The sequence below is a fragment of the Camelus dromedarius genome, chromosome 1 (assembly GCF_036321535.1).
Source record: "Camelus dromedarius isolate mCamDro1 chromosome 1, mCamDro1.pat, whole genome shotgun sequence".
In the NCBI taxonomy this organism is placed as follows: domain Eukaryota; kingdom Metazoa; phylum Chordata; class Mammalia; order Artiodactyla; family Camelidae; genus Camelus; species Camelus dromedarius.
The window spans coordinates 74519406-74545470 of NC_087436.1; the positions used below are offsets into that span (position 1 = coordinate 74519406).

General features: G+C 41.9%; 1 protein-coding gene across 7 annotated transcripts in view; it reads left to right on the forward strand.

Annotated features, from left to right (window-relative positions):
- The first annotated feature begins 10942 nt into the window (after positions 1-10942).
- The window catches only part of SEPTIN11 (septin 11), an 82049-nt gene continuing 66926 nt past the window's right edge, over positions 10943-26065 (forward strand). For all 7 annotated transcript variants that reach the window (XR_010380845.1, XM_064485561.1, XM_031471233.2 and 4 more), the window contains exon 1: positions 10943-11124. Coding sequence is in view for 6 of the 7 variants with exons in the window: in XM_064485561.1 (XP_064341631.1) it covers positions 11098-11124 (27 nt within the window). In the remaining variant the exon portion in view is untranslated. The remainder of the gene's footprint in view (positions 11125-26065) is intronic.

Consider the following 26065-nt stretch of genomic DNA (forward strand, 5'->3'; position numbering starts at 1 on the left):
AATATCAAACAGACATGCACAGTAGTCATGTCAAAACTGTAATAAGAGTATTAGCCCTTACATTTTTTAAAGTTGCTTTATTGGCTGGATGCATAAATAACTATTCACTGAATGTCCACCATAGGTACAGCCTTATACGAAAAATGAAAAATAAAATATTGTTAGTCTAAAAAATTAAATAATCTAACAGTGACCAAACAATTCAAAGTCATTCCAGAACAGTGTGTCTCCATGTTGGAGCCAGGATGACGCAGTAGCGAGTGCATGGGCTTAAGAGTCAGACTGCATTGGCTTCCCATCAGCCTCGACCACCTTCTTATTCAGCATAACCTGTAGACCCTATGAGCATCAATTTTCTCACCTGTAAAATGGAGAAGGTAATAGCTAAATGTGGTAGTCAGCTACCAAGATACTCCCTAGTGATTCTTGCTTCTTGGTAACCCTTGATTCTTGCCTCTTGGTAACTGCTGTGTAGTCATATCCTGTATTGAATAGAGATAATTTGATAACCAATAGGATGTTTCAGGGATGATACAGAGTAATTTTTCTAACGTTAGCTTGTAAAAGATGTTGTGACTTCCACCTTGCTCTTTTCTCTGTTGTGGATCACTTATTTTGGGAAAGTCAGTTTCCATGTCATAAGGACATTCAGTCAGCCCTGTGGAGAAGTCTACATGGGGAGAACTGCAACCTTTCACCAACAATCAATGCCAACTTGCCAGGCATCTGAGTGAGCCACCTTGGGAGCAGATCTTTCAACCTTTGCCAAGCCTTCAGACAACTGCAGCCACAGCCCACATCATGACTGCAGTGTCATAGGAGACTCTGAGCCAGAACTACACAGACAAGCCACCTCTGATTTCCTGACCCACAGAAACTGTGAAATAATATGTGTTTATCATTTTAAGTCACTATATTTTGGGGTAACTTGTTATGCAGCAATAGCTAACCAATACTCTATGCCATGATATATTAGTGTCTTTTTGTTTTCTTTACCTTCTGCTCCAACATCAGACATTTGGGAGGGCAGAGTCTGGGGGCAGCATCTTTGGAAAGGAAAAGGGATGCTGAGGGCTGTAGATACAGATGTCAGTTTGTACAGGAGGGGGAATAGGACATTCCTGCTGGGATGATTTGGTTTTCTCTGTACATAGAAAGCATGGCATAGCTGCTAGAGAGAATGACAGGCATTAGAAAATATAAAAAACAAAACAAAAACAAAAAAACAGGTGTAGACAGTATGAATGTGTATTGATCTGATCTATGGGGTTCTGGTCTTTCTCCATCAATTCTCTGTGACCTAGGGGTAGAAATGATGAAAATAGCCAGCAACCAAGGAAAGCCCAAGGGAAAGTTCATCAATGGCCAAGGGTATTCAGGGCATTGGAACAGAAGACTGATGCCCCTAGTAATACCGTGCGTAATTTCTTCTACATAAACACTATGGTTAGTGATTCATACTGTAAAATTGCCAAAATTTGACCATTTTGACCTACAAAATGTCAGTTTCATGTAGCTCAACTTATATGAACTCTGTAAAGGTCAAACCCATGTCTTCCTTGTAAAGGAGTTGGAAAAGATGAACTCATTGAGGGGGAAAAAAGCTAGTCTCCTAAAAAAAAAAACAACCCTTAAGACTGAAGGGGATTTTTCTTGAATACTCTATTTCTCAATGCTTGGAACACAGTTTCTTAAAATCTTTTAAAATAGTTATATATATATGTGTGTGTATACACACACACACACACACATACACACGATTTAAAAAGGAAAAGATAGAAAGTATATAAAAGAAGAAAGTTAGTCTCCATCTGCATTATTTTCAGCTGAAAGTAACAGAAACCTGACAATTGACTAAAACTGACTTAAGTGATAGGTAAATGTATTAGTTCACTTATCAAAGTGAGATAGGATTCAAGAGTTAGTTGATTTAGCAGCTTAACGGTATAATCAAGGACCAGATTTTTTCTGTGTTTCTTCTCTGTTCTCCAGTCTGTGGGCTTCAGCCTGAGGCTGATTTCTTTGTTGTGAAATGGAAACAGCTGGGCTTCATGCTTCCTTGTTTGTGTCCAACAGTAGAGAGAAACGCTGACCTCCTCTGAATTTCTCCTAAGAGTGAGAAAGCACAATCCCAGAAGCTTTCAGCAAACCTCTCCTCTCATTTCACCAGACAGAACTGGGTCACACAGAACAGGTCACTGTCAAGGGAATGGAACCATACTTATATCAATCAGAGGCTTCCCTGGAGAAAAAATCAGTTTTCCAAAAGCATTTGGGTAAAATGGCTATGGTTGAGGCACCCATAGTGTTTATTATTTTGTCCCACACCGGCCCTATATGCCCTTTCACAGAGGGAAACACTATTAGCAGTTTCCTGTGCGTTCTTCTGAAGATATTCTATACATGTTCACTTAGAAGCCTTTCTCTTTCTTCTTTTTATGGAAATGGGGCATAATATACACATTGTCTTACACTTTGCTTTTTTCCATAGTGTATGATTGATAAACATTTAATGAATAGACGGTAAATATCTTGTAAGTCACGTGGTTTTCATTCTGATTGTGCACTTTGCTTATTTCCCTTTTATATGCCACTAGAATGAAAGTCTTTTTTTTTCTTCTTCTTCAATATTCCAGTCAATTTTACTTTGGGCTGAGGGGGAAATAGGGAGGTGTTTTACCTGGGTTGGGACCAGAGCATTCAACGGGATCAGCAGACCCTGGGTGTCAGTATGGTAGTGGCAGCAGGAAGGAAGCGTCAGGTGAAATACTATAGCAAAACAACAACAGTGAATATATGTTGAGTGCATACATACAGGAGATGTTCCAGGTTGTGCTAAACATATACTCAGTAAGAACCGAGTAGGGCTGCTTGATCAGCTGTTTCCTCACATCTAAAGATTCTCCTTCAAATGCCAAACCTTATGTTTCTTAGTGACTTAGTGACAGAAGTGATTCTCCTTAGACTTGGTAAGAGCTGCATGAAGAAATGTGCGAGTGTAAGGAGGGGATGAAGTCTAACAAACCTGGGTTTGAATCCTGGCTCTGCTGTTTACTAGTATCACAATGATAATTGGACATTAGACAATTTCCTTAATGTCTCTGTGCTTCACCATCTTCATCTGTAAAACAGGGAGAAATCACAGGGCTGCTGTGATGACTAAATGAAATATGCATGATGTCTGACAGAGTAGCCATTCAATAAATCTCAACAGAAGTTTGATGGTATGTGATGACTTCTAGAGAAAGAGACCTACTCTTACAGGTTTTAACATAACAACAGCTACACTAGTACAGTAATTTTAAAAATAAATGTTATTGATGTATAACTGATATACAGTAATATACACCCAATTTAAGTATACAGATCAATAAGGTTTAACAAATTAATTCACCCATGTAGTCATCACCACAATCACAATTTAGAATAGTTTCATCACTCCAAAAACTGGTGTGCCCACTTTCAACTCTTGTGCCCTTTCAAGTCAATCCTCCCTTCCTGAGAACCCAGGCCACCATTATTTTGCTTTCTGTTACTACAGGTTTTTAAAAAAATGTTATCTTTTAAATTATTTATCTATTTTTTGTTGGGGGGAGGTAATTAGATTTATTTTTAATGGAGGTACTGGGGTTTGAACCCAGGACCTCATGCATGCTAGGCATGCACTCTACCACCGTACTGTACTGTCCTCTGTAACTACAGTTTTGTGTTTTTAGACTTTCATATAAATGGATCATTTCTGTGTACTTTTTTTGTGTCTGGTTTGTTTCACTTGACGTAATGCTTTTGAGACCTATCCACATTTTGCATGTATCTGTAGTTTATTTTATTGTTGAGTAGTGTCAATTGTATAGATTTTCCATAATTCCATAATAACCTGTTGAGGACTCTTGGATTGTTTCCATTTTTTTGGCTATTATGAATAAAGCTGCTATAAATATTCTTTTTGTGGATACATTTTCTTATCTCTCTTGTGTAAAAACCTCTGATTGGAATTATTGAATTATATGATAATTATATGTTTAACTTTACAAGAAGCTGCCAAGCTGTTTTCCAAAGTGATTGAATATTTTACATTCTCACTAACAGTGCGTCAGAATTCCAGTTACTCCACATCCTTCCTAACAATTGGTATTGCCAGTTTTTATAACTTTCACCATTTTAGTAGGTGGTATATAATTGTTTAATTTGCATTTCCCTAAAGACTGGTGATGTTGAGTATCATTTCATGTGCATTTGCCCAAATATACATCTCTTTCACAATGTTATCTGGCTGAACCATACTGAATCCATTTTGTTAGCTCCATCTTGGGCCCACAGTCTTACCCCTCCCCTCTCTGCATGATTGACCTTTAGCCTACTCTCAAGGAATGTGCTCAAGCTAGATAAGTTCCCTATCAACTTTTATCCTTGCCTTCATCTGATGTGAAAATGGGAAGAATGCCTTTTGCTGATGCAGATGGTTAATTGTCATGAGACCCCCAGGGGGGAGGAAAAGCCCCAGTTCCCACCAGTGCAGATGTGCTTCTCCCTTGGAGTCAGATTCTATTTTTAGCTCTGGCCCCTATAAATTCTCTTGCACCCCATTCAGCGTGGCAGAGTGCAGCTGTGAATGCCTCTGGATTGGATCGTTGTCTGCCTGATCTCGCCTGTGTGTAAGTTACCCACAATAAACTTCATTAATTTCACTTTATGGAGTTGCCTACTTCATTTTTCAGTCTCAAACTTCCTTCTCAGTTCAGAGGATGTTATTTGATATCTTTGCCTCCTAACAGATATGTGTGTTCACGTATTTTACTCATTAAAAAAAACCTTTTTGCAAGTATTACAGATATTTTTTCCCCAGTCTGTGGTTTGCCTTTTCCTTTTCTTAAGAGTGCCTTTTGAGGAGCAAAGGTTTGAATTTTGATGATGTCCTGTCAGTTAATGCTTTCTCTGTCCCCTCTAAGAAATTATTGTCTAGCTCAGTCATTAAGATTTTTCTTATTTTTTTTCTGGAAGTGTCACTCTTTCAGTGTTTGCATTTAGGTTTATTATCCATTTGGATTCAGTATTTGTGTATAAATGAAATAAGGGTTGAGGTTCTCTATCTTTTTTTCTATATAGATATCCAATGGTTCTGGCATGATTTGTTGAAAAGGCCATCATTTCCCATGAAACTGCCTTGGCACCTTTGTTAAAAATTAACTGACCATACACGTATGGGTCTACATCTGGACTCTTTCAAAGGACTGTGCGACTGTACTTTGGCCAATTAAACAATGTCTTGATTATTATATCTTTTTAGTAAGTCTTGAAATCAGGTCAAGTTCCCCAACTTTGTTCTTCTTCAAAGTTGTTTTAGCTATCCTAGGTCTTTCATGTTTCTGCATAAATTTTGGGTTGTCAATTTCTATAAAAAATTTCCCTGGGATTTCAGTTGGGATTACATTTGTGTATATAGATTGATTTGGGGAAAATTGCATTTGAAAAATATTGTCTTCTAATCCATGAACATGGTATATCCCTTCATTTAGGTTTCTCTTGTTTTCTTTCAACAGTGTTTTGTATTTTTTACAGTATCAATCTTGTACATATTTTGATAAATGTAACTCTTTTATGTTTTTGTTACTCTGTAACAGTAATTTTATATTTTTTTCATTATCACAATAACCATATCCATGAGGTGAATATGAGCTTCATTTTATAAGAAAATGGGACTCAAAGAGATCAACAGCTGGCTCAGTATCATGTTTGGCTAATCTCACTTCTGGATATGTATCTTACAGATATGCTTTCATATGTTCAAAATGACAAGCACAAGGTTATTATTGTAGCAGTGTTTGTAATGGCAAAAGATTAGAAACAACTCTGAATTTATCAATGGGACTGTTAAATAGATAACAGTACAACATTAAAAATAACAGGCAGTAGTATAAAAGATTGAGGATGATAACTAGACACTTACATAAAAGAATATGCAAAACACATTGTTAAATAAAACAGGGTGCAGAATGATACACACAGTATAGGGTTTTTTAAAAAATGTAAAACAGGGAACAGGGTAAGAAATAAGAACATATATATTTTTTAATTAATAGATTTTATTTTTTAGAGCAGTTTCAAGTTCACAGCAGAATTGAGCAGAAAATACAAAGACAAGAACATATATTTATATTTGCTTGAAGTTGCTTAAGAAAACTCTGGAAAGATACATGGGACACTAATGAAGTATTTCCTTCTTGAGGAGAGGGGTAAGGCCTAGACAGATGGTGAATAAGGTAGGAGACATCATTCTATACTAATTCATTCTGTGGAATATTCAATCTATAATACTTCATTCTATTATTTTATTTTTTAACTATGTAAATATATTACCTCTGAAATTGCAATTTTCTCCCAGTATCCATTTCTCATTTCTTCCTTTTATAAATAGGATCCTTCTCCCATGTTTTAGAGGGCATATTGGTGCTATATAAAAGATTACATATCCTAGCCACCCTACAAAGAATGTTCATGTGACTGAGTTTTTGCAGTGGACTGTGAGCAGAGGTGACATGGCTACAACCATGTCATTTCCTTAAAAGGATATTGCTTTCCTTCCACTTCCTCTTCTTCACCCTTCCCATGGGCTAGACTATGAATATGGTTTTGGTGAACCAGCTTAGATCACAGCAGGTGAGATAACAATCAGAAGTTGATGGAGCAAGAAGCAGCAATGAAGGACCATGGATCCCTGGATGATCTCAAGAAGCATATCTGCCAGTCTCTCTGGACTGCTCACCACCACCTCCTGGACTATTTCATAAGAGAGAAATGAGTATCTTTTTTGGGCCACTGAGTTTTGGAGTATCTCTATTACAGCAACTTAGCCTATATTCAAACAAATACATCAATTAAAAAAACTGCATAGCTTATGATATTTGGCAGTGAAGGACATGAATCCAATTGTCCTGAATCCCAAGGCTATGTTTTTCACTGTGGATGAATAAAGAGGCAGCTTTGCAATGGCTAATTCTGTTATAACAGAATATAATAGGGTGTAACAATGTTACATATATTATAACAGATTATAATAATGAAGCATGGAGCATAACCTGCCAAAATTTGTTATACCAACCAACCAATATCCACTTCTGTTTATCCAAGTGGAACTAAATGAAACAGATAGAAGTATAGTGCCAGTGAATTTTGAAATCTTACGTTGGAAAGAGAGAATTAATGGCAAAGCAATCTGAACTTGAAAAAAAGTAGCAAAAGGAGATGAATGCAATCCAATAGATATTGATAGATGAGGTAGCAAGGAACTTATGACTGAAATAAGAAAGTTTTATCTCATTCAAAAGGAACAAGTTTACAAGAAGAATGATGAGGGTGCAATGTAACCCCATGCACTAGAGAATTATTCAGCTGGTGGACATTGTTGATGGTAGAATGATGGGGAGCAAATGGGCTGAGATAAAATGTGAGAATATAGAAGTGATATTGCTGTCAGAGTATACAGGTATGTATGTATAATTCTATTCCAACTTAGAGGCAATGTATCTAGTAGTTGAAGGGACTTCAACTACATACATTTTCTACATACAACTACATACATAGAAAAAGGTATTGTGGTATAGCCAGATACCACAATAACTGGCTATGGCAAGAAAGGAATTATCTGAGAATTAGAGATGCCAGTATTATGGGAACTGACTCAGCTCCAGGGCTGGCTGCCAAGGAGAGTGACCATCAGGCCAAGTCATCTTACTCCAGGGAGAATGTCACTTCACAGGATGCTCCTTAATGAGATCAGATTTTAAAAAGAGCATGTATTAAAGAGTAGCACAAGCCTACAAGGATTGATACTTTCTTGTAGGTTTAGATAATTTTTGCTTTTACAAATAATACCACGAAATTTTCAAAATGTATTGCTTGTCAAGTAAGACTTGCCACAAGAGGATGAAAAGAAAGGATGAAAGTCACCATGTGGTACTGATGATATGCTATCAGATGGCAAAGAAAAGTCAAACCTCCTTAACTTTTATTTGTCTCCTCTCTCAAAGAGAGTAATCTTTTAAAAATTAAAAATGTAGTGTAAACATGATTAAAAGGCTACTGAAATCCAATGTGGTAAATGAACAACCGATTGTTTTAAGTGAGTTAAACTTTCTAGGACTAAAATGAATTATCCATGAAAGACTTTGTGTAAGTGATTGTAGAATCAATATTAGCCAGCTTTGGGAAACCAGAGAAAAATAAGAAATGCCAAAGATTGAAGAAGGGCAAATATTATCCTGATTTTCAAATAGAATAAAAAGTATCATGAGCAGGGTAGAGTTTGAGAATTATTGGTAAATTTAACATTGGCTAGAATGAGTTTTTAAACAACTGTTTTAACAACAGGGAAAGAAGGAGATTGAGTTTATGAGTGACAATTTTGATTTTTTTTTCATTTCCATATATATCAAAGTCTTAGTGGAAAAAAATTACTGCAGATGTTTCAAATGAAAAAAGAATCTTACATAAAGGGATTACTTTAGAACTGTAAACACTTGTTAGTCTGGAATTATCAGCTGATCAGCAATATGAGCATCACCTGGGAGCTTGATGGAACTAAAGACTATCAGGTGCCACCCAAGACCTACTGATTTTAGAATTTGCATTTTAACAGGGTTCTCAGGTGATTTGTATGTACTAAAATTTGAGAAGCAATAAAGTAGAATAAATAAGGAATGGCAAGTCCCTGAAAGACTAATAATGTTAAGTTGTTACCACTCCTAGGACTGAAGGAACAAAGGGAGGAAATTGTGAGACTGGAATTGGTGAATATATTTAAAAAACTACTGAATTGTGTACTTTAAATTGGTAAATTGTATGGTATGTGAATTATGTTTCCAGCATTTGTGATGAGAATAAACTAACCTACCAACAAAGGTAAGGAGTTCACATTCTAATCAGATATTTTCAACATAAGCATTTGCCAGCAAAATAAGTAAACAAAATTAAAAACAATCAACAAAATCCTGCAGTGTGGTATGGTCAACAAAACACAAGGTGGAGAGTTGGTTTGAAATTGCCCTTACATCCGGTTGGCAGCCTGCGGAGCTGTCTTTTCATAGCGTTTACCTAAGACCTCTTGTCCATGGGCAGTGCCGCTGTCTAATCTTCCCTCTGGGACAAGGAGCAAAGTATCTATACACAGAAAGCGGCAGAGAGAAGCATTTCTTCCCCCTCCCTTTGCCTAGCATCCATACAAGTCGTAATCCTAACACAACACTTACAGCGTGCCCAAAATATGCTCGATATAAAATGGTGGTCCTTGTCTTCAGAAGATTTGAAGTCTGGGGGTAGAAACTGATCAGAACTGAAGAGGTTAGTGTTCTGCCGGTCTGGGCCCGCCCACAGACTGAAGAGTCCCCCATTCAGAGATCCTCATCTTTCATGGAGACTTTCATTCCTGGCTGTCCCACCAGCGTCCAGCCGGTCGAATTTAGCCTCTCGACCCGTCCGGGGACAAGCCAGTGTCTGCCTCTCAGCACTGGGACGCGCGCTCGGAGCCCACTCATCCATAGCCAAAGGCTGAGAGGCGCGTTTGAATCCTGGGGCCCATCGTGGGCAGATATCGCGGGAAAGGCAGAGGCAATGCCCGGAGAAACCTGGGTGCTTCAGGTCTCAGGTCAGACTCTGAGGCGCCCCAGTCTAAAGAGGTGGTTTGTCTTTCACCTAATTGAATAGGCCGGGTTTTCCCTGAGGGCGCAATCCCGTGGGCTGATCACAGCCCTTCATCGCCACCCCACATTTTCCTTACGCTTGGATCCAGTTGGTTCCCTGCCCTCAACAGACGCTACGCTCAATCACCTGTCGCCGTGGCCCCCTTCCCCTGCCCCGTGAGAGGCTGGGGGAACCTACAGCACCTCCGGCACGCCTCACCGCCCAGACCTTGCACCGGTACCGCGCTACCGGGACGCACCAGGACCCTGCCATTAGCCCGACATCCAGACACGCAGGAACGCCCCAACATCTGCTGGAAAAATCCTTCCCCATCATAAAGCAATTTCTCAGTCCCACGCGCTCGGAGTCGCACCGACTCCAGGGTCACCCGCCTGGCGCCGTCGCCGCGCCCTCCAGCCGCAGCCCCGCGCGCCTGCCTCCGGGTCGTCGGGTCTCCAGCGATCAAAAAAGTCGGCTGAGCTCTCACGTGTGCCCAGCTCTCTCGTTACACCCGGGGGAGGCCTCGGCCCCCACGCTCTAGGGCAGTCAACAGCTGCTTTAATTCTCCAGCGGAGGCGTCCTTTTCTTTCTCTCCAGCAGGCGGTTAGCCGTCTGCGGCAGCAACTACTACGGCCTCTTCCTATCTGCTCTGGTCGCCTACCCGGCCGCACGCTACAGTGACAGCTTCCAGCTGCCGGCCTTTTAGTCTCTCCCTTAGGAAGAGACCTGTGGAGGGGCAACTCTTCCCTTGGCGGGGACCTGCCCAGCCCCACCTCGGTCGCCTACCGCTCTCCCTAGCGGCCCGCACCCCTTCCAAGCCAGTTCCTCCGGGTTGGGCGTGCTTGCCTGGGGCTAACTTTCCGCGAGATGCTGTCCCCGTGGACCTGTCTCGCCCAAGTGTCCCATCTCTCCTCAGCCGCTCCAGCCACGCGCTTGGCGAAACGCGTGGCGGGACTCGAGACGGGGACCTCCGCGCCCAGGCTTTTACTCGGACTCCAGCATGTGATGGAAGGGGGGGTGGCGGCCGGAGCACAGGCTGGGGGCATCTCGGTGGCACCCAAGAAGGTCATTTTGGGGCTGGCTGCTATATTCGGGGAGGGCGAGCCCTACGACCCTAGCCGGCTGACCCGTGCAGAAGGCTGGCCCACCATCCTCCCTCCCACCGCCTCAGCCCGGGTGCGCAGGCTCACACCCCTTCCTGGGGAAGCAAATGGTCCCTTCCAGGCGGGTGGCCATGTTGCTCTAATAAAGCGGGAGGGGCGGCGGCGTGGGGGGAGCAGATGCCGCTGGTGGCGCGCGGGAGCCGGGCGCTAGCAGAGCGCAGCCGCAAGGGAGGCGCGGGGGAGGCGAGCCGGAGCCGGAGCCCAAGCAGCAGCCAGTGTTGGCAGACAGCACCCAGGCGCAGCTGGAGCCGCAGCCGCGATGGCCGTGGCCGTTGGGAGACCGTCTGTGAGTGCTGGGGCCTCGCAATCCCCGTCCGCTGCGCCTTTGGCGCCGGGGTGAGGTGGGGTGGGGGTCCCTGCTTTCGGGAGGGTGCTAGCGGGGAATACTGGGAGCCGGGGCGGGGGCTGTGTACGGCGGCGGCTGCGGCGGCGGCTGTGGGTGTGTGCATGAATTTGGGCGCGCGTCTGGGGCTGAGGGGAGGGCGAGGAGCCCAGAGGTTCGGTTACTACGTGATGCAACAGTGTATCCTCTCGATTCCGGGGATGTGGGAGAAGAAGGACCCTTTTCCTGTTTTTTCTTTTAAAGGATCCTTTTAGCCACGGTTGTTTCTTGGCTGCCTCCCTCTCCCAGCGCACACCTTTTCCCTCGTGACAGTGGAGAAAGGCGCCGGGTGCGGAGGTTTCCTCCCGGCTCCCCCGCGCCGAGTGGCGACCAGGGCGTGGGAATCGTTAGCCCAAGCACTTGTGTCACACGGTTGTAGAAGCAGGTCAGAAATAAAGGGATGGGATGACCGTGGTGGCTTCCTCAGCTTATTGTGAGATCCCGGACACCCTCAGGCACCCACGTCGGTGACCGGGCCCTGCCCAGGATGTGGACAAAAGCCCTAGACACACACACACAAAGTTTTCAAAGGGCCCCCTTGTCAGGGTGGGTAGAAGTCTTAAAATGCTCTGCGGTTGGAAGGCCCGGGGCGGAGGGCCGGGGATGCAAGGAAGAGGAAGGGAGGGCGGTGCGTGGAGAATCGGGTGCCACCGGCCTGGGGCGAAGGAGCGAGGGATGGAGGCGGGGTGATGCTCCGGCCCCGAGTTTGCGGGCCTGGCCAGGGCAGCGCCTCTGAGGGTGCAAGGCTCAGTCCGCGACCCGACCGCGTCCGAGGGCAGCGGGACTTCCAGGGTGCGGTTTCAGTCCTGGCTCCGCATCCCCGGGTGATAGGCGGAGGGAAGGGGCGGCGGCAGCCTTTCCTTTTTACTGAAAGGAGCAGAGCCGGGTGGGAAAGGCGGAGTTCTCTTCTTTCTCTTTCCGCTTTTCTTTGTCGCTGCTCAGAGTCCACTTTCGCCCCACGGGCTTTGTGGGCGCCTCGAACGAGGTTCTTTCCGCTCTAACACCTCCTTTTCCTTTTATCTTCTCCTTCCCACAACTGTGTGGCTGCAGGTGGTGGCTTGAGACATTTTGCAGGTACAGACGAAAGTCTTAACGGAGATTCTGGAAGCCCAGAAATGCAAAATGCAAGACTGTGCTCTCAGAACCCCCAACTTTTCTCCCAGCTCCTCCCCCAGATACACTCGCTTTTTACACCGGTCCCACAGTATTTCTCAGGGCCTCTCTGCATGTTCTAACCAGGTTTGGTGGTTCAGCTGCCGAAGTGCTTTCAAAGACGTTCTCTACCGCCAGAAAATGTGCCGCGGTCATGTTGAAGTGTAACTGTGGGTCTTCTAGTCATTTTAAACTTGAATATTTAATGACGTACTCTTAAGAATTCACGTCTCCTCTTGGTGATTAGTGGTCATAGATTGTTGTTACTGAGGGAATTTGCATAGTCTCTGGAGTTATCCCTTTATTTTTCTGGTGAGGAAACTGAGGTTCAGAGAGGTCAAGTTTACAAGTTTATATGGTTACATTACTCCCCCTCCCCCTTCCCCAACACACACACAAGCACACTTATATCCAGATACTGATTCAAATAACTAAAATAACAATATCTGCTTTAAATAATTGGAGAGTGGCTAGGAATGCAAATGTTCTGGGGGAGAGTTGTCTTTTTCAATAACACTTGTCGTTGGTGCATTCTTGATGCATGGGGGAGGTAGAAGAAATAATTTGCTGCACATTTTCTATAAATTAGTTAGTTCATATATGTCAGTTAAATAGGAACAGTATGTGAATTTAAGATTTAGTTGTGTGGCCATAATCATATCCAACACCAGGTCTGCCAACCAGATGTGAGCTTAGTCCCACAGAATTTTTGTGTCTAAGACCTCTCTCATTCAAAAAATAGAGGAGACTTTTACAAAGTGAATGTGTAAGGAGGAGATAACTGCTTTCTCTGCACATTCCCCCTTGTCACTAAAATTAAGATTAAATTACTTACAGTTTGAAAACAGGAGACTTTTTTTTTTAAGAAGAAGCTGTGGTAGGGCGATCAGGAGTTGATTACAAAGTTAAAAAGTCTTTTCATACAGTTTCCAAGGAATTGTTCAACTGTTTCACTTTGTTCATTCAGTTAATATTTGAAGTGTAGTGTTTGCAGTTATGTCTTTAAAACAACCGCAGTGAATGCAGAAGATTCTCCAAACCTAGCCCCAAAGTCTCCACACTGACTCCTTCATGGTAGAATTTGCTGCTCCTCCTTTTCCCTGTATGATTTCAACAAAAGAAGAGTGTGTTGAGAGAAAAGAATCACTCCAGAGTTGATTTATGTGTGAAAAGTTTCCCTAGTTACTCCTTTGGAATTAGATTTTTTCCCTATAAACTGCCTCTCCTGTTCAGATTGAAGAAAAGTTCAGTCAGAATAACTTGCCCTCCACATTAGGCAGACATTCTTGAACTTGAACATCTTAGTGTGACATCCTAGGTAAATACGACGTTAGTTATTTGATATTATCCTTATATATCAAATGCAGTATTTTCTAGCTTATGGCATGGTTATATTCAGTTATAACCATTTTAGCTTCAAGGCTAAATTCAGACGTTTCTTAAATGGATTTGTTGTTGGCTGGGAAACAGAAGCTTCAGTTTAGTGTCGTACTGTTTATTTCCATTTTAATCTTGACCCCTAGCTTCTCCATTTTCCCAGGAATGGTTTTAAATCTTGGCTCTGAGAAGACCCTGAAGCACATCTGCTCTTTCCAGAGTGTCTGATGACTAGCAAGAGCCTTTCTCCCCTAGGGATGTGTCCACATTTTGGATGAGTTAGTATTTAGGCATCCAAGTCCCAGGGCAGCTATTATCTTTATTTTAATCAGAGCGTGGTAATTTACTCTACCTGGGAACAGGCTTTAGGCGGCTGAAACACTCTCTTAAGGAGTGGTGTTCATGAGGTTATAGGGTCTAGGAGTTCAAAGGGACTTTAGAGGTCATTTGGGTCAGCCTCCTCCCCAGCGCAGAAAGAAATATTTCCCACTTTATCCCTAACAGAAGGTCTGTGTTCAACCTTTTCCAGTGGTGGAGATTCCCCTATGATACTGTTCAAGAAACAAGTTTAATTGTCCTTTTATCTGTTGTGCCAAAAGGAATGGCAAATCAAGTTCAGTCGAGCTCATTTAACACTCTTTATTGACACCTCCTGTGTGCCTAGGTACTGTTCTTGGTGTCAGGGACACAGTAGTGGACAACACAGAACTCCTTCTTACCTGGAGCTTTTATTGTCTGAGAGATTTAGTGTCCGTATGTATCACAGTGACAAATTTCGGCGGAGTATGTAAGCCATTTAGGGAGAAAGGAAGTTATGTGCCTATTGCTGACTCAATGGTTATGATGCAGGTAAAGGATCCTATCTGTTTGAGGATCATTACAGGCAGTTCCTAAAGAACTGTCTAAAGTCTATCTTCAGCAGGAAGGAGAGTGGGGACTGACAATGAAGTGTTATTTTCCCTTGTTATAAAATTGCCATTTCTGTGACTTGAGGATATGGCCCCCACATGGAGGCCTCTGGCTGCTGGACCCGGAGAAAGATTAATGGAGCTGAAAAATGTCCAGAGAATGGCTCTCTCAGTGATAAAGGGCTGCCATCCAGGGGGCGGTTTTTAAAAATTAAAACTCTTTAGTCAGTGATATAAATTATACACATTGAGGCTCTATAAGCAGTTATTAAGGAATGCAAGAAGTGTTTGAGGTGCAGTAATTCCTCCTTTTTAAATCTTTTGAGAGCTGTAGATTTTTTTTTATCTTTTAGAATACCTTCTTTAAAAATGATGTGTCTACATCACAATGAAAAGTTGACCCAAGGAATTGATTAAAAGACTAAAACTAGCTATATCCCACCACCCTGATATGACAGTTCTTAGACTGGTAGTTATTTTCATCCAGCAAGCATAATCCATCTCATATAAACTGCTACTAAGAAACCAAACTGTGTGCCTGGGTGGACCCTGTCTGACTACTTGGACATTCATACAATGGAGGGAACAGAAGCTTAGTGCTTTCACAGGGGCTACCCTATGTCTGTGTGCAGACAAAGGAATGCGTGATTTGGGTGGCCTGTTTTGACTGATTACCGAAAGACTCAGTGCTTATCCTTACTGGTGATGCCACAGCTGAGAAGGATCTTCAGGTTTAGACTCCCTGTGGGGCAGGCTATAATCAGAGTTCTCTGTGCCTGTGTTTCTCTTTCTAGAACCTTAAACTTGGCTGGGGGGGAGTGTGGGGGTTGGAGCTACTCTTGGATTTTATCATTTATTGGGAACTGTCTTTCACAGACTGTCTTAACCAGGGTCAGCGAAGCTGAACCATTATCTAAACAAAGACCCGGTAGATCTAAAGCTTCTATCCTTTTTCCCAAGGAGAACTACTTTGCAATATAATTGATATCCTCTTTGTTTTGTTTTTTTAGCTTGTGTGTTTTAATCCAGAGTGACAGAAAACTCCTTCCAGCTGGACAATACCTCTCCTACCCACTCAGGCCCGCTGGCAGCCTGTCAGCGTGGCTGCTGTTGAACAAAAAAACAAGACTTGGGCTGAGGTGAAAAAGACAGGGTTCTAAAAAGAATTTGCTGGTGATCTAAAAATCAAATTTGTGTTGTCTCAGGCCTGGCCCGAGGTAGACATCAGGAGTCTGTTTCCTGAGGGGACCAGAGCTAAGGCACGAGAGCCACCTGTTCAGGATCCGTGCCGGTGACTGTGAGCGCATCACTCAAGTCGAAGGATGCAGGAAGAGAGCTGGGTGGGTGCATTCTGTCCACCTGCTGAGCTAGGACCAAGTGGCACAGAGTGTGATGTGTTGATGGAGGGGCAGACTAGGGTGGAGAGGTGGGCAATGCTCCAAAAGAACTTCTTTGGTATCCGACAAGTTTTCTGCCCCTTTTTTTTTTTAAACACTTTAAAAATTGTTGTGAAAATATACATAACGTAAGCTGTGCCTGTTTTTAATAATTAAACACTCCTTTGAGAAGAATTTGTGATTTTCTTACTTTCTAATTTGTTTCTTGTAGAAGCAGAATCGCAGTATGGGTAGGCTAGACATTGACAAACAAAACAACCCTCGCACCCTAACATGTCAGTAGTCATTCTTAGCTTCCTAATCCATCTGCTTTATCAGCTATTTCTTGCATACTTTCCTTGTGCAGGTGCTGAGGTTATGATGTGAGTACTTGAGATGCTGTCCCCACTGTTCTCATCAATTTTTTCTGAAGGATGAGTAAGCACTAGGACTTAGCAAGGAAAGAGAAGTGGGGCAGCAGCTGGGGGAAAAGTCTTCCAGGCCAAGGGAACAGCATGTGCAGAGCTCTGAGGTGAGGCAAGCCCCTTAAGGAAACCCAGTTTGGGACTGGGACATCAGCACTCAGGGTGGGGTTGAGTGGACAGACATGAAGCTGGGAAGGTGGGAAGAGACTAGATCACTCAGTGCATTCTTCAAGACGTGTGAGTACTTACTACACAGCTCTTAGAATATTTTACATGCTGTCCACCCTGACCCACAACTTAGGATATCCCAGATTCTTGGACTTGGTTGATGGAAGACACTGAAAATCTTCAGAGCTTACCTAATCTGATAGTGGGAGAGCTAGGCTTTAGAACCAATGGCTCTTAGATCAACATATGTACAGACCTACCATTTGTATGGGTCAGTTAGACTAAATTATGTTGAAGTATCAAATTGGTCCCCAGATTTGGTGGCTTACGCAGCAAAGGTTTACTTCTCACTCAGGGTCCTTGTCTGCTCCGTCCTCTGAGATCTGCTCCATGCTGAGTTGACCCTAGGACCCAAGCTGAGGGAACATCCTGTCTTCTCTCTGGACTTTGCTAGTCTGGTGGCAGCAGGAAAAAGAGGCATGCTGAACCCTGAAGTGACTTTTCAAGCTCTTGGATGGGTCACTCCCACATGGGCTTCACTGGCCAAAATACATGGTCACTTCTGAATTCAACAGATGGATAATCCTCCTGCAGAGAGTGGCTCTGTGGGTCACTTGGCCAAGCTTGATAGATGGGGAAGTAAACCATCCCCTAGGAAGGGGCAGTGACTGTGTTGAATAGTTAAGAGTTCACCATACCTTCGTAGTCAGGGAATCTGCTATAGAGCCAAGGGCCTTTATTATTTTATAAAATTGTCCCCGTGTGTAATGGTTTTTCTCTGTCTGTCCTACTCTGATTCCAACTGGACATGGTAGGATGAAGAGAGAGGGAGACAGTGCGTGTGTGTTAAGCAGCCAGAATGAATCGAAGGCAAGGGTGTGACGATTCCTGTTCTTTCACAATGAGCATCCGATAGCATCGTCACCAGATAGGGATGGGGGGTGACCTTCTGAAAGACCTTCCGTGCTGCTCTCTGGAGGCTTCAGCTCTGGCACTGTACTCTTTGGGAAATGGTTTTGAGGCCATTAGGACTTCGAGCTGCTTGATAGAATGATTTCCCTTAGGATGCTTCCAAATCAGTCCTTGCACAGCCCGTCTGTTCCTAAATGCAGAAGCGTCTATGACACCCTTCTTTTCTATGCTTTGTTTTCTCTCTGCTGAGGGGTAGTGGTGCAGTCGTCAGTCAGTATCCACAGGGATTGGTTCCAGGATCCCTGTGGATACCAAAATCTGCAGATGCTCAAGTCCCTTGTATAAAATGGCCTAGTATAGTTGGCCCTCCACAGTCCAGTTCAATCAGCTGCTGATGTGGTCCCCACAGACAGGGGTGGAGGACTGTATGTAGTAGCATTGTGATTGAGGGTGTGGGCACTGGAGCCAGACTGCTGAGGTTCTAAGGTATCAGCTCTGCCATTGAACATTTGTGATCTTGAGTGAGTGACTTGCCTTGTGTACCTCACATGCCTCATTTGTCAAATAATTACAGTATCTTCCTCGAAGGTTTACAGGGTTAAATGCGTTAGTACGCCAGGTGCTTACAATGATGTAGAAAATAATTGTCCTCGATAAAAGGGACACGAATACTAAAGTGGTGACGGCTTTATACTGAAGACTGGGCTCTCACCAGAACTGCCACCCCCACCCAGCGGGAGGGGAGCGTTTGCCCCCTCCTCTCCCTCTCACACACACCCGAAATACACACTCCTCCCTTTTCTCTAGTCAGGGCACACCTTTGGGGCACCGATCAAATCCTCCTTGAACGCTCCACTTGCCAGCCCAGGTTTTGGTAACTTTTCTCTTTGAATTTCTATAGCAGTGATGCCTATGACACTTACGTGCCACCCACATATGTTCTGGTCCCCACCCCCTGCCACCTCCACCTTTTCTTTAAGTTACTTTTTTTTAAGAAAGAAGAATGATCAAATATAGTTGTGAACACTTTAAAAAAAAAACCCTTATTATCATAAGCAGTATGTTCTTTTTTTTAACTGAAGTACAGTCAATTACAATGTGTCAATTTCTGACATACAGCACAATGTCCCAGTGATACATATACGTACATATATCCATTTTCATATTCTTTTTCATTAAAGGTTGTTACAAGATATTGAACAGAGTTTCCTGTAAGCAGTAAGTTCTGATAGCTTTGACCACATTCCTGCATTCTTAGCCATGTTTCCAGAATTAAAGGAAGGGACTGCACCCCTCCCCCACTGACATTTGACTGGAGGAGGGAAAACTGGTCCTTTGGATCAGTTGGATGAGATTCATGCCCGCCCACCTCCTCTCAGTCCACCTGTTTATTCCAGCTGTGCTGTGCTAACCTCTGGCAGGCACAGACCTCATCTCTCCTGCTTTCTTTCCGAGGCTTCTCTGCTGTAGCTGCTTGGGTTCTGCTTAACTATTCTAACAAATGTATATATCTGCATCTCCAAGGGACTTATTCCAAGGGCCCACTATTGACTGTTGGGAGATGGTAGCTGGTGGATAATATTTCTCTTTTTTATCACTAAATTGGACAATTCTGAGGCACAATCAGTATGGCTCCTCGGAGGGTCCACATGAACCCCAGCCCACAGGGATGATTAGCTCTCTCTCCCTCTCCCTCTCTCCCTCTCTCCCTCTCTCTCTCTCTCCCTCTCTCTCTCTCTCTCTCTCTCTCTCTCTCTCTCTCTCTCTCTCTCTCTCTCTCTCCACACACACACACATATGTATACCCTTTAGGATAGCTTTCCTCTTTCTTGGCGAAACTATTTCCAGTCCCACGCCTGTTCCTCTGGATCACTTTTCAGAGCAGCTGCATGCATGCAAGGCCTTGTCTCAGGCCCCTGCATTTTGGGAAAACCTAGGTGAAGACACCTTGTTTCCTGGTTTGTGGCCCTTCTTTTGCCTTATGCAGATGAGGGAGCATGAATGTTGCTTTTGAAACATACCAAATTACTCTGGACATTAAAAAAAAGTATGTTGAGAACAAACTGATCTTTTACCAGGTTTTTACTATTTACTGGAGGACAGACTTCAAACCACTGTAAAAACTGGACTCAAAAAAAAAAAAAAGGCTGGATGCATCCCCTAAACTTTTCTATAATTTTCAATTCTAGTTCCTCAGAATGGCACTGTCACACTCTCAGTTTGGAAGGGCATGTTTCTGAGTGTGTAGTGTCTAGTTTGTTCAGTAACTGGTTTAATGTATCAGTTTCAAGTCAATTACGTATTTTGTAATCTAGGAACTAGATACGGAGTATATGGTGGAAGATGTGTTCTTGGTACATGGGCTGTGAACTTGGGCCAAACAAAGCTTAAAACTTTTTGAAAAAGAGAAATTTGGAGGCTTACTCTGCCCACAAAGATTGGACAAATGAGGCAACAGTTCTGGAAACAACTTTTAGTCAACTAATGTTGAGCAATTTTATGGGCCCAGATTAATTTATGTATCTGCCTGGGAGTTCTTAGGATAATTGCTTAAATCACTCCTTCACTTTGTAGGAGCCTAGCCCAGAGACAGTTTCTGATCCTGTAGTATAGGTCCTTGGAAACAGCGTAAGCCAGACTGATTCATTCTCCAGTTCTCCCCAAAGTTGTCATCTTTGCTCCCACTCTGAGATTTGGTCTGACTTTTTGTGTGGGTGGGCAATCTAAGACTATACCTCCACTGGTTGGAATGATTTGTCTATTACATACCTCTTTGTTTTCAAAGCGTTTTGCAATTCTTAGTCAACCTCTTAATCACGTCTCCCCTGGGGAAAAGTTGGATGATCCTGACGCACAATTGAGCCCTCTAAAGAAGTCTCTTAGTTGCTGGTAATCAAATTTGTCTCATTCAGAAACCAAAATTCTAAGGCTGAAAATCAATTTAATTAAGACAAGGTTTCAGGCATTGAAATGACCGATAATTAATTCAGTTTCACTATCTGCCCTTCCAAAGGTGGCTTTTACAGCTGAAGAGAACCTGAGTCTAAATTATAACCCAATCAGAGCTGAGGGTGTTGAGGACTCTCTCAGAGACTTTCTGTAACAAACATTTATATAGGTATATTGGGGAGTTAGGGGTACTGCTGAAGATTGCCAAATCTTCTTTCTTGAAGAATCTGTATTCTTACTCTTCGAAGGCTTTTCCTATTTCCCGTTCATTCAGTCAACAAACATTGAGCCCTGGCTAGCATCAAGCATGAGTGAAGAGGTCAAAACCTTATTCCTTCTCATTATCCCACCAAACCAAGCCAGAACCAAAAATCTTTTCTAGTAAATGAAGCTCCCTGTTACTAAGGTTCAAAATCTTGGGATAAGGCTTGAATTCAGGGGTGAATCACCAGGTTGTGTTTCTCCTTTTTACCTTGTGTCTCAGCCACTAGCAGCCTCATTCATAATGGTTTATCATCAACCAGCTGTATATTTGAGGACCTTCTATATTTCTAGCCTTGTGCTCCATGGTTTTGGAAATATGTGAATTTAAGATTTGGCTCATGCTCTCAAGAAGCCTGCAAATTAGTTGAGGAAAAAAGACTCTGATAATGCTCAACTTCCATGACTTGGGGCAGTGGAGGGGGTCTTGCCAGGCTCCCCTGACTACTATTTAGCTCTCTTCTTTCTCTTTGATGGTGAACATGAGGAACTTGGTTCAGAATTCGGAAAGAGTAGGGTCCATTTCCCCTCTCTTTTCATTTATAATGTAATTTGAGGAGTGCTAGAAAGATAACCCCATCTTTCTTTCCTCCTGGGCTACCATTAGACATTTTTTCTTTTGGTTTGAAGCAGGGATTAAAAAAAAAAGACACAACAAAGGGAATTGAAAAATTGTATCCGAATCTAAGGGCTTGTTTTCAGAATCTCTACCAGATTAATTTGTATGCTTCATTCCTCCTTCAAAGCATACCAGCTGCCCACAGCATGCCAAACACTTTGACTAGTGGACTAGTATTCTATTCAAGGACACATAGGCATTTCTGTACCCACCATGCCTGCTGGATCAGTAAGCCAGTACCCATGCTTACTAGGTCAGTTATTTGTTTTCAGACCTGGTTATGCCAGTTGTTGTAATCGTCATAATTGTATAACTTTAATTTAATGTTATATAAATTTAGAGACTATAAGTGCAAAAACAGAGTTGCTTCTAAATTAGATGCTTTTTGAAAGATTTAGATAAAGCGAGAATTTTGCTAAAATAAAACTGTGAAGTTAATATGATTAAGATAATGGTAAAAAGTAGGAGGAAAAAAATTGTAAGAATCTCACAGTCTGCATTCAGGTTGCATTGAAAAGATTTTATAATTCTGGCTCCACTGGAGAGAAACTGGAAATCGTAGGTGATGCCTATAGCTTTGTGCTAGAGAGACACCTCTAATTGGAATTTCTCTAACTCATGATGTTGGAAAAACCTTGACCCTTTGTCAAAAAATTTGTGCATAACTGTATGTTTATATGTTTTAAGGTAAAAATAAAATACCTAGGCTTAGCTATTGTTTTTAAAATCCTAATATTTAAATGTGTTTTAAGATAGACTTTGCAGTCCTGCTCCTAATAGCTTTGGACTGAGGGGATTTGTAAAGAACAGCCACTCCTCCCAGCTTCCCCATTCCCGTGTTCTAACACATATGAATGGATGGGGAAAAGTTGAGAATTACTGGTTTTTCCTGGGTTGAGATGCAAATGTCTCTGGGTGAGTTAACTCACTTGACATTATTTAACTTCTTTTACACCTGATGTAAATGTTATCAGTGTTTTGTGGCTTTTTTTTTTTTTTTCCTGATTTGAAAGGCCACTAGAAAATTTACCTATTTCATCGGTTTCTCTTAAATTAGTCCAGAATAAAGGGAAATATGATTTGGGGAGCAAAATAATCTCAGTTTGGAAAGTGAGGTTATTTTAGAGATCTTCTGAATTCTCTCTTGGAGATACATGCACACAGGAAAGGGATGGGTTACTCAAAGATTCACTCAGTCTGCCTGGGAAGAAGACATTTTGTCACTAGAGGTAGATAAAAGCTTGGACCACAGTCTTAGTAGTTAGCCTGGATTTTTGCATTCATTCCTTCCACCTATCCCTGGATAATCTTCCATCAGCAATTTGATTTAATTTTTAATCCCAACCATGAGAAAATTAAGTGGTTAAAAAAAAAAAGTAGAAAGTTGTTTTTCTATTCCAAAATATAAGTAGTGGGAGGAGAAGTTTAACAAATTGGAAGCTGAAATGTGTGATTTCTCCATTTCTTAAACTAAAACTGGAATCATTTTTCAGATTTTTTTTTAAATATACATTTGAAATGTTGTTGCTAATTTACACAATGACTTTGCCACAAAACTCACTGCACATACAGCAGTGATGTCCTAATTGAAGTTGTGCAATTCCACACATTTTTCCTGTGATTAGATTTCAGTGGGTAGAAGTTGACTTTGCAATAACTTTGTGAGGTCATTTGATTAGATACTGTTCTTGACCCAACCCCTTCGGTCCCTATTTGATGGATCAGGACTCATTTGATGATCTTCAGACCAGGTCTTCTGTCTAATGGTTTGTACCCTCTTTTTACCAAATGGAGCTGCCACCCTAGGCTGCAGAACAGCATTGTCAGATAGAACGCTGTGTGATGAGGAAAATGTCCTGCCACTGCATTGTTCAGTATGGAAGCCACTAGCTGTATGTGGCTTTTGAACACTTGAAATGTGGCTGTACAGCTATAGAATTAAATATTTTATCTTGTTTAATTATATTTAATTTGCACTTAAGATTAAATAGCTACATGTGGCTGGTGGCTATCATTGAATACTGAAGCTTTAGGAGTATAGTCTTGAAGTATTTATAATCTGTTATTGCTCTCATTTTTTAGAAAACTTTTTTTAAAATTTTTTTTTTGGAGGGGGAGAGGTAATTCGGTTTATTTATTTATTTTTAATGGAGGTGCTAGGGATTGAGCCCAGGACCTCTTGCATGCTAGGTATGCACTCTACCACTGACCTATACCCTCCCCTCTGGAAAACTTTTTTATTAAGGAACATCTCAGACATACACAAAAGTAGGGGAAGGTTGTAATGAACCCTTCCATCCCGTCACCCAGGTTAGTCTACGTCATCTATTTCCCCTTGTATCTAACCTTTTCTCTCCCATCCCACAACCCCCCAAATTATTTTGAAGTAAATTCCAGGCCCAATCTGATCTCATTTTTAGAGCTAAGTTGGTGATCTGGGGGAAGGAGGGAAATGTTTTCAGGGAGAGGTACTTGGGGATCTTCAGGTATATTTGTGATTTAAAAAAAAAAAACAAAGATGAATAGGAAAAGTTATGGCTTGACAAAGATAGGTAATGAGTATATAGATGTGTCCTATTCTGTATGCTTGAAATATTTCATTACCACCATCATCAGAAGAAGCCAAGCGTGAGCCCAGAGATGGAACAGTCACTGGACCAGGCCTCACTTACCTGAACTTATAGTGAACTTTGACTTCATGGGTAATTTTAACATTTAAACATCATTCATATGCAGTGTTTATCACTGAGCTTAGTTGAATGCCAGCAGTGCTATGTAGAATCATAGGATCTGTAAAAAGGTGGAAAGCAAGCTAAAGATCTTATTTTTTAAAGCCCAGTCTCCTCACGACACTTGGTATCAGGGGGTGGTAGCTTGGTTTGAGCTCACACTGAATCCAGTGCTTTCAGTCACACCGACTGATTGGCGGAGTTAAAACTGGCAGCACTAAGTTGCTCCTACCTACTTTTTAAAATGGCAGATTCTTATGTTCTCTTTTTAGAGCAGATATGTTACTTCTAAATCTCCTTGCAGTTTTGTAGATACTCTTGTTGGAGGGAAATGTTTTTCTAATTCACAGTATAAAGAAGTCATTTATGAAATTTTTATCTTTGGAGCTGAGAATTTATGCCTGTTTTGGGTGGAGAGTATTATAGGAAATGCCTGTTTGGTTTTTTGTATTTCTGTTTATAAGAGAAACCCTTGTGGCAAGCCTGTTTTGGTCATGTGGACACATCAAAGGAAACAGTGTTTGCATCAGTGATATTTAGAAGCGCATTTTTCCTTCCCAACAGAAAGCAAGCATTGTTGCTGTGCTTTTGTAGTTTAATTTAGCGGGTAATAATGATTTTCTTCCTTATGATAGAGTGCAGAATATGTGCATTCTAAATTTGGAGCCCTATACTTAGGATCTTAGGATTTAAGAGGAATGAATTTGTGATGGTAAAAGGATCTTGTATCATCAGAAATTCTCCCAGGCTTTGGCTCAGCTGTCCTATTGATGGATAAAGATAATATGCATTAGAAAAGGGGCTATTAAACATTTCAGCAGCATTCTGAACAACTGCAAGCCTGGAGCTGCAGCACAATGCTGTTCCTCTTCTATGGTCAAGTGTCCAGTAGAGTCTGCCCTTTGTGTTCCTTTGGTCTTTTGCTAACCATATTCCTGGGGGAGAGGGAAGAGCTATGTGTAATCTCACCATCTGCATTGTGGCTTAGTCCAGTTTGCTTTTATTCCATGGTTTGTGGATATCGTGAATACTTGGTTAACACCCTACATATAAGTGTTACCACGACTCAAGATTTATGCCATTTTTGCAAATAATCCTCTCATGGAAGAAGCCTTCTTATCTCCACTTAACAAGAGATATTTGAATCCATGGTAGTGCAAGAAGATTCAGGGAAATGTTTTGTTAAGTCAGTTGCTCTGTCCTTTCCATGCAGGATAGAGACAAGAAACTATTAAGGCCTTTAAAATGACCGTGACCTGATTAGGAAAATATAGCAACTATTTTCAGTAAGGAGGGCACAAGATTAGTATGGGTAGCAGGTTTTTTTTTTTTTTTAATATCGACAGATTTTTGGAAAGCTTTTATTTTAGACTAAATTTAAATCTAGCAGTGACACATTTTGAAAAAGAAAATAAATTCACATAATCTAGATCTCCATTAAGCAATCTTACACTTGATTAGTTAGAAAAATCCTAAACTTGATGGAACCATAACATTAATAAGAAATAGAAGTCTGCCTTACGTGTTCTCTTTAAAATAGTTAATGAGCGATGGTTTATTAGCAATCTTTGATAGGCCTCAGCTTAGATCTGGAATAAATTATCTAGGCCACGGTAAGACAATAAGGCAGAGAAGTACATCAGACCATCTTTGACTGAGGTGAACTTCATTATTTGGCTCATTTATTTCAGGGGAAAAAAGTACAAAAAGGGACAAGGCTCAGATTCTTCAGTTAAACTGCTGTAAATGGGAAAGCACGTGACATCTCGACTCTGGCTGTTGAAATGAGGGCGCTAGTGGTGCCAATTTTTAGTTTTTCAAGAGAAGACGGACATATAGAGTTTGAAGTGAAATTTCCCCTTCTGAAAATGTTGGCAGCTAAATCAAATATTTTAAAAATACCATGTGGGCCACAGACACATGTTCGTGGGCCAAGTCTGCCAATTTGCAATCCGACTTCCATTGGAAA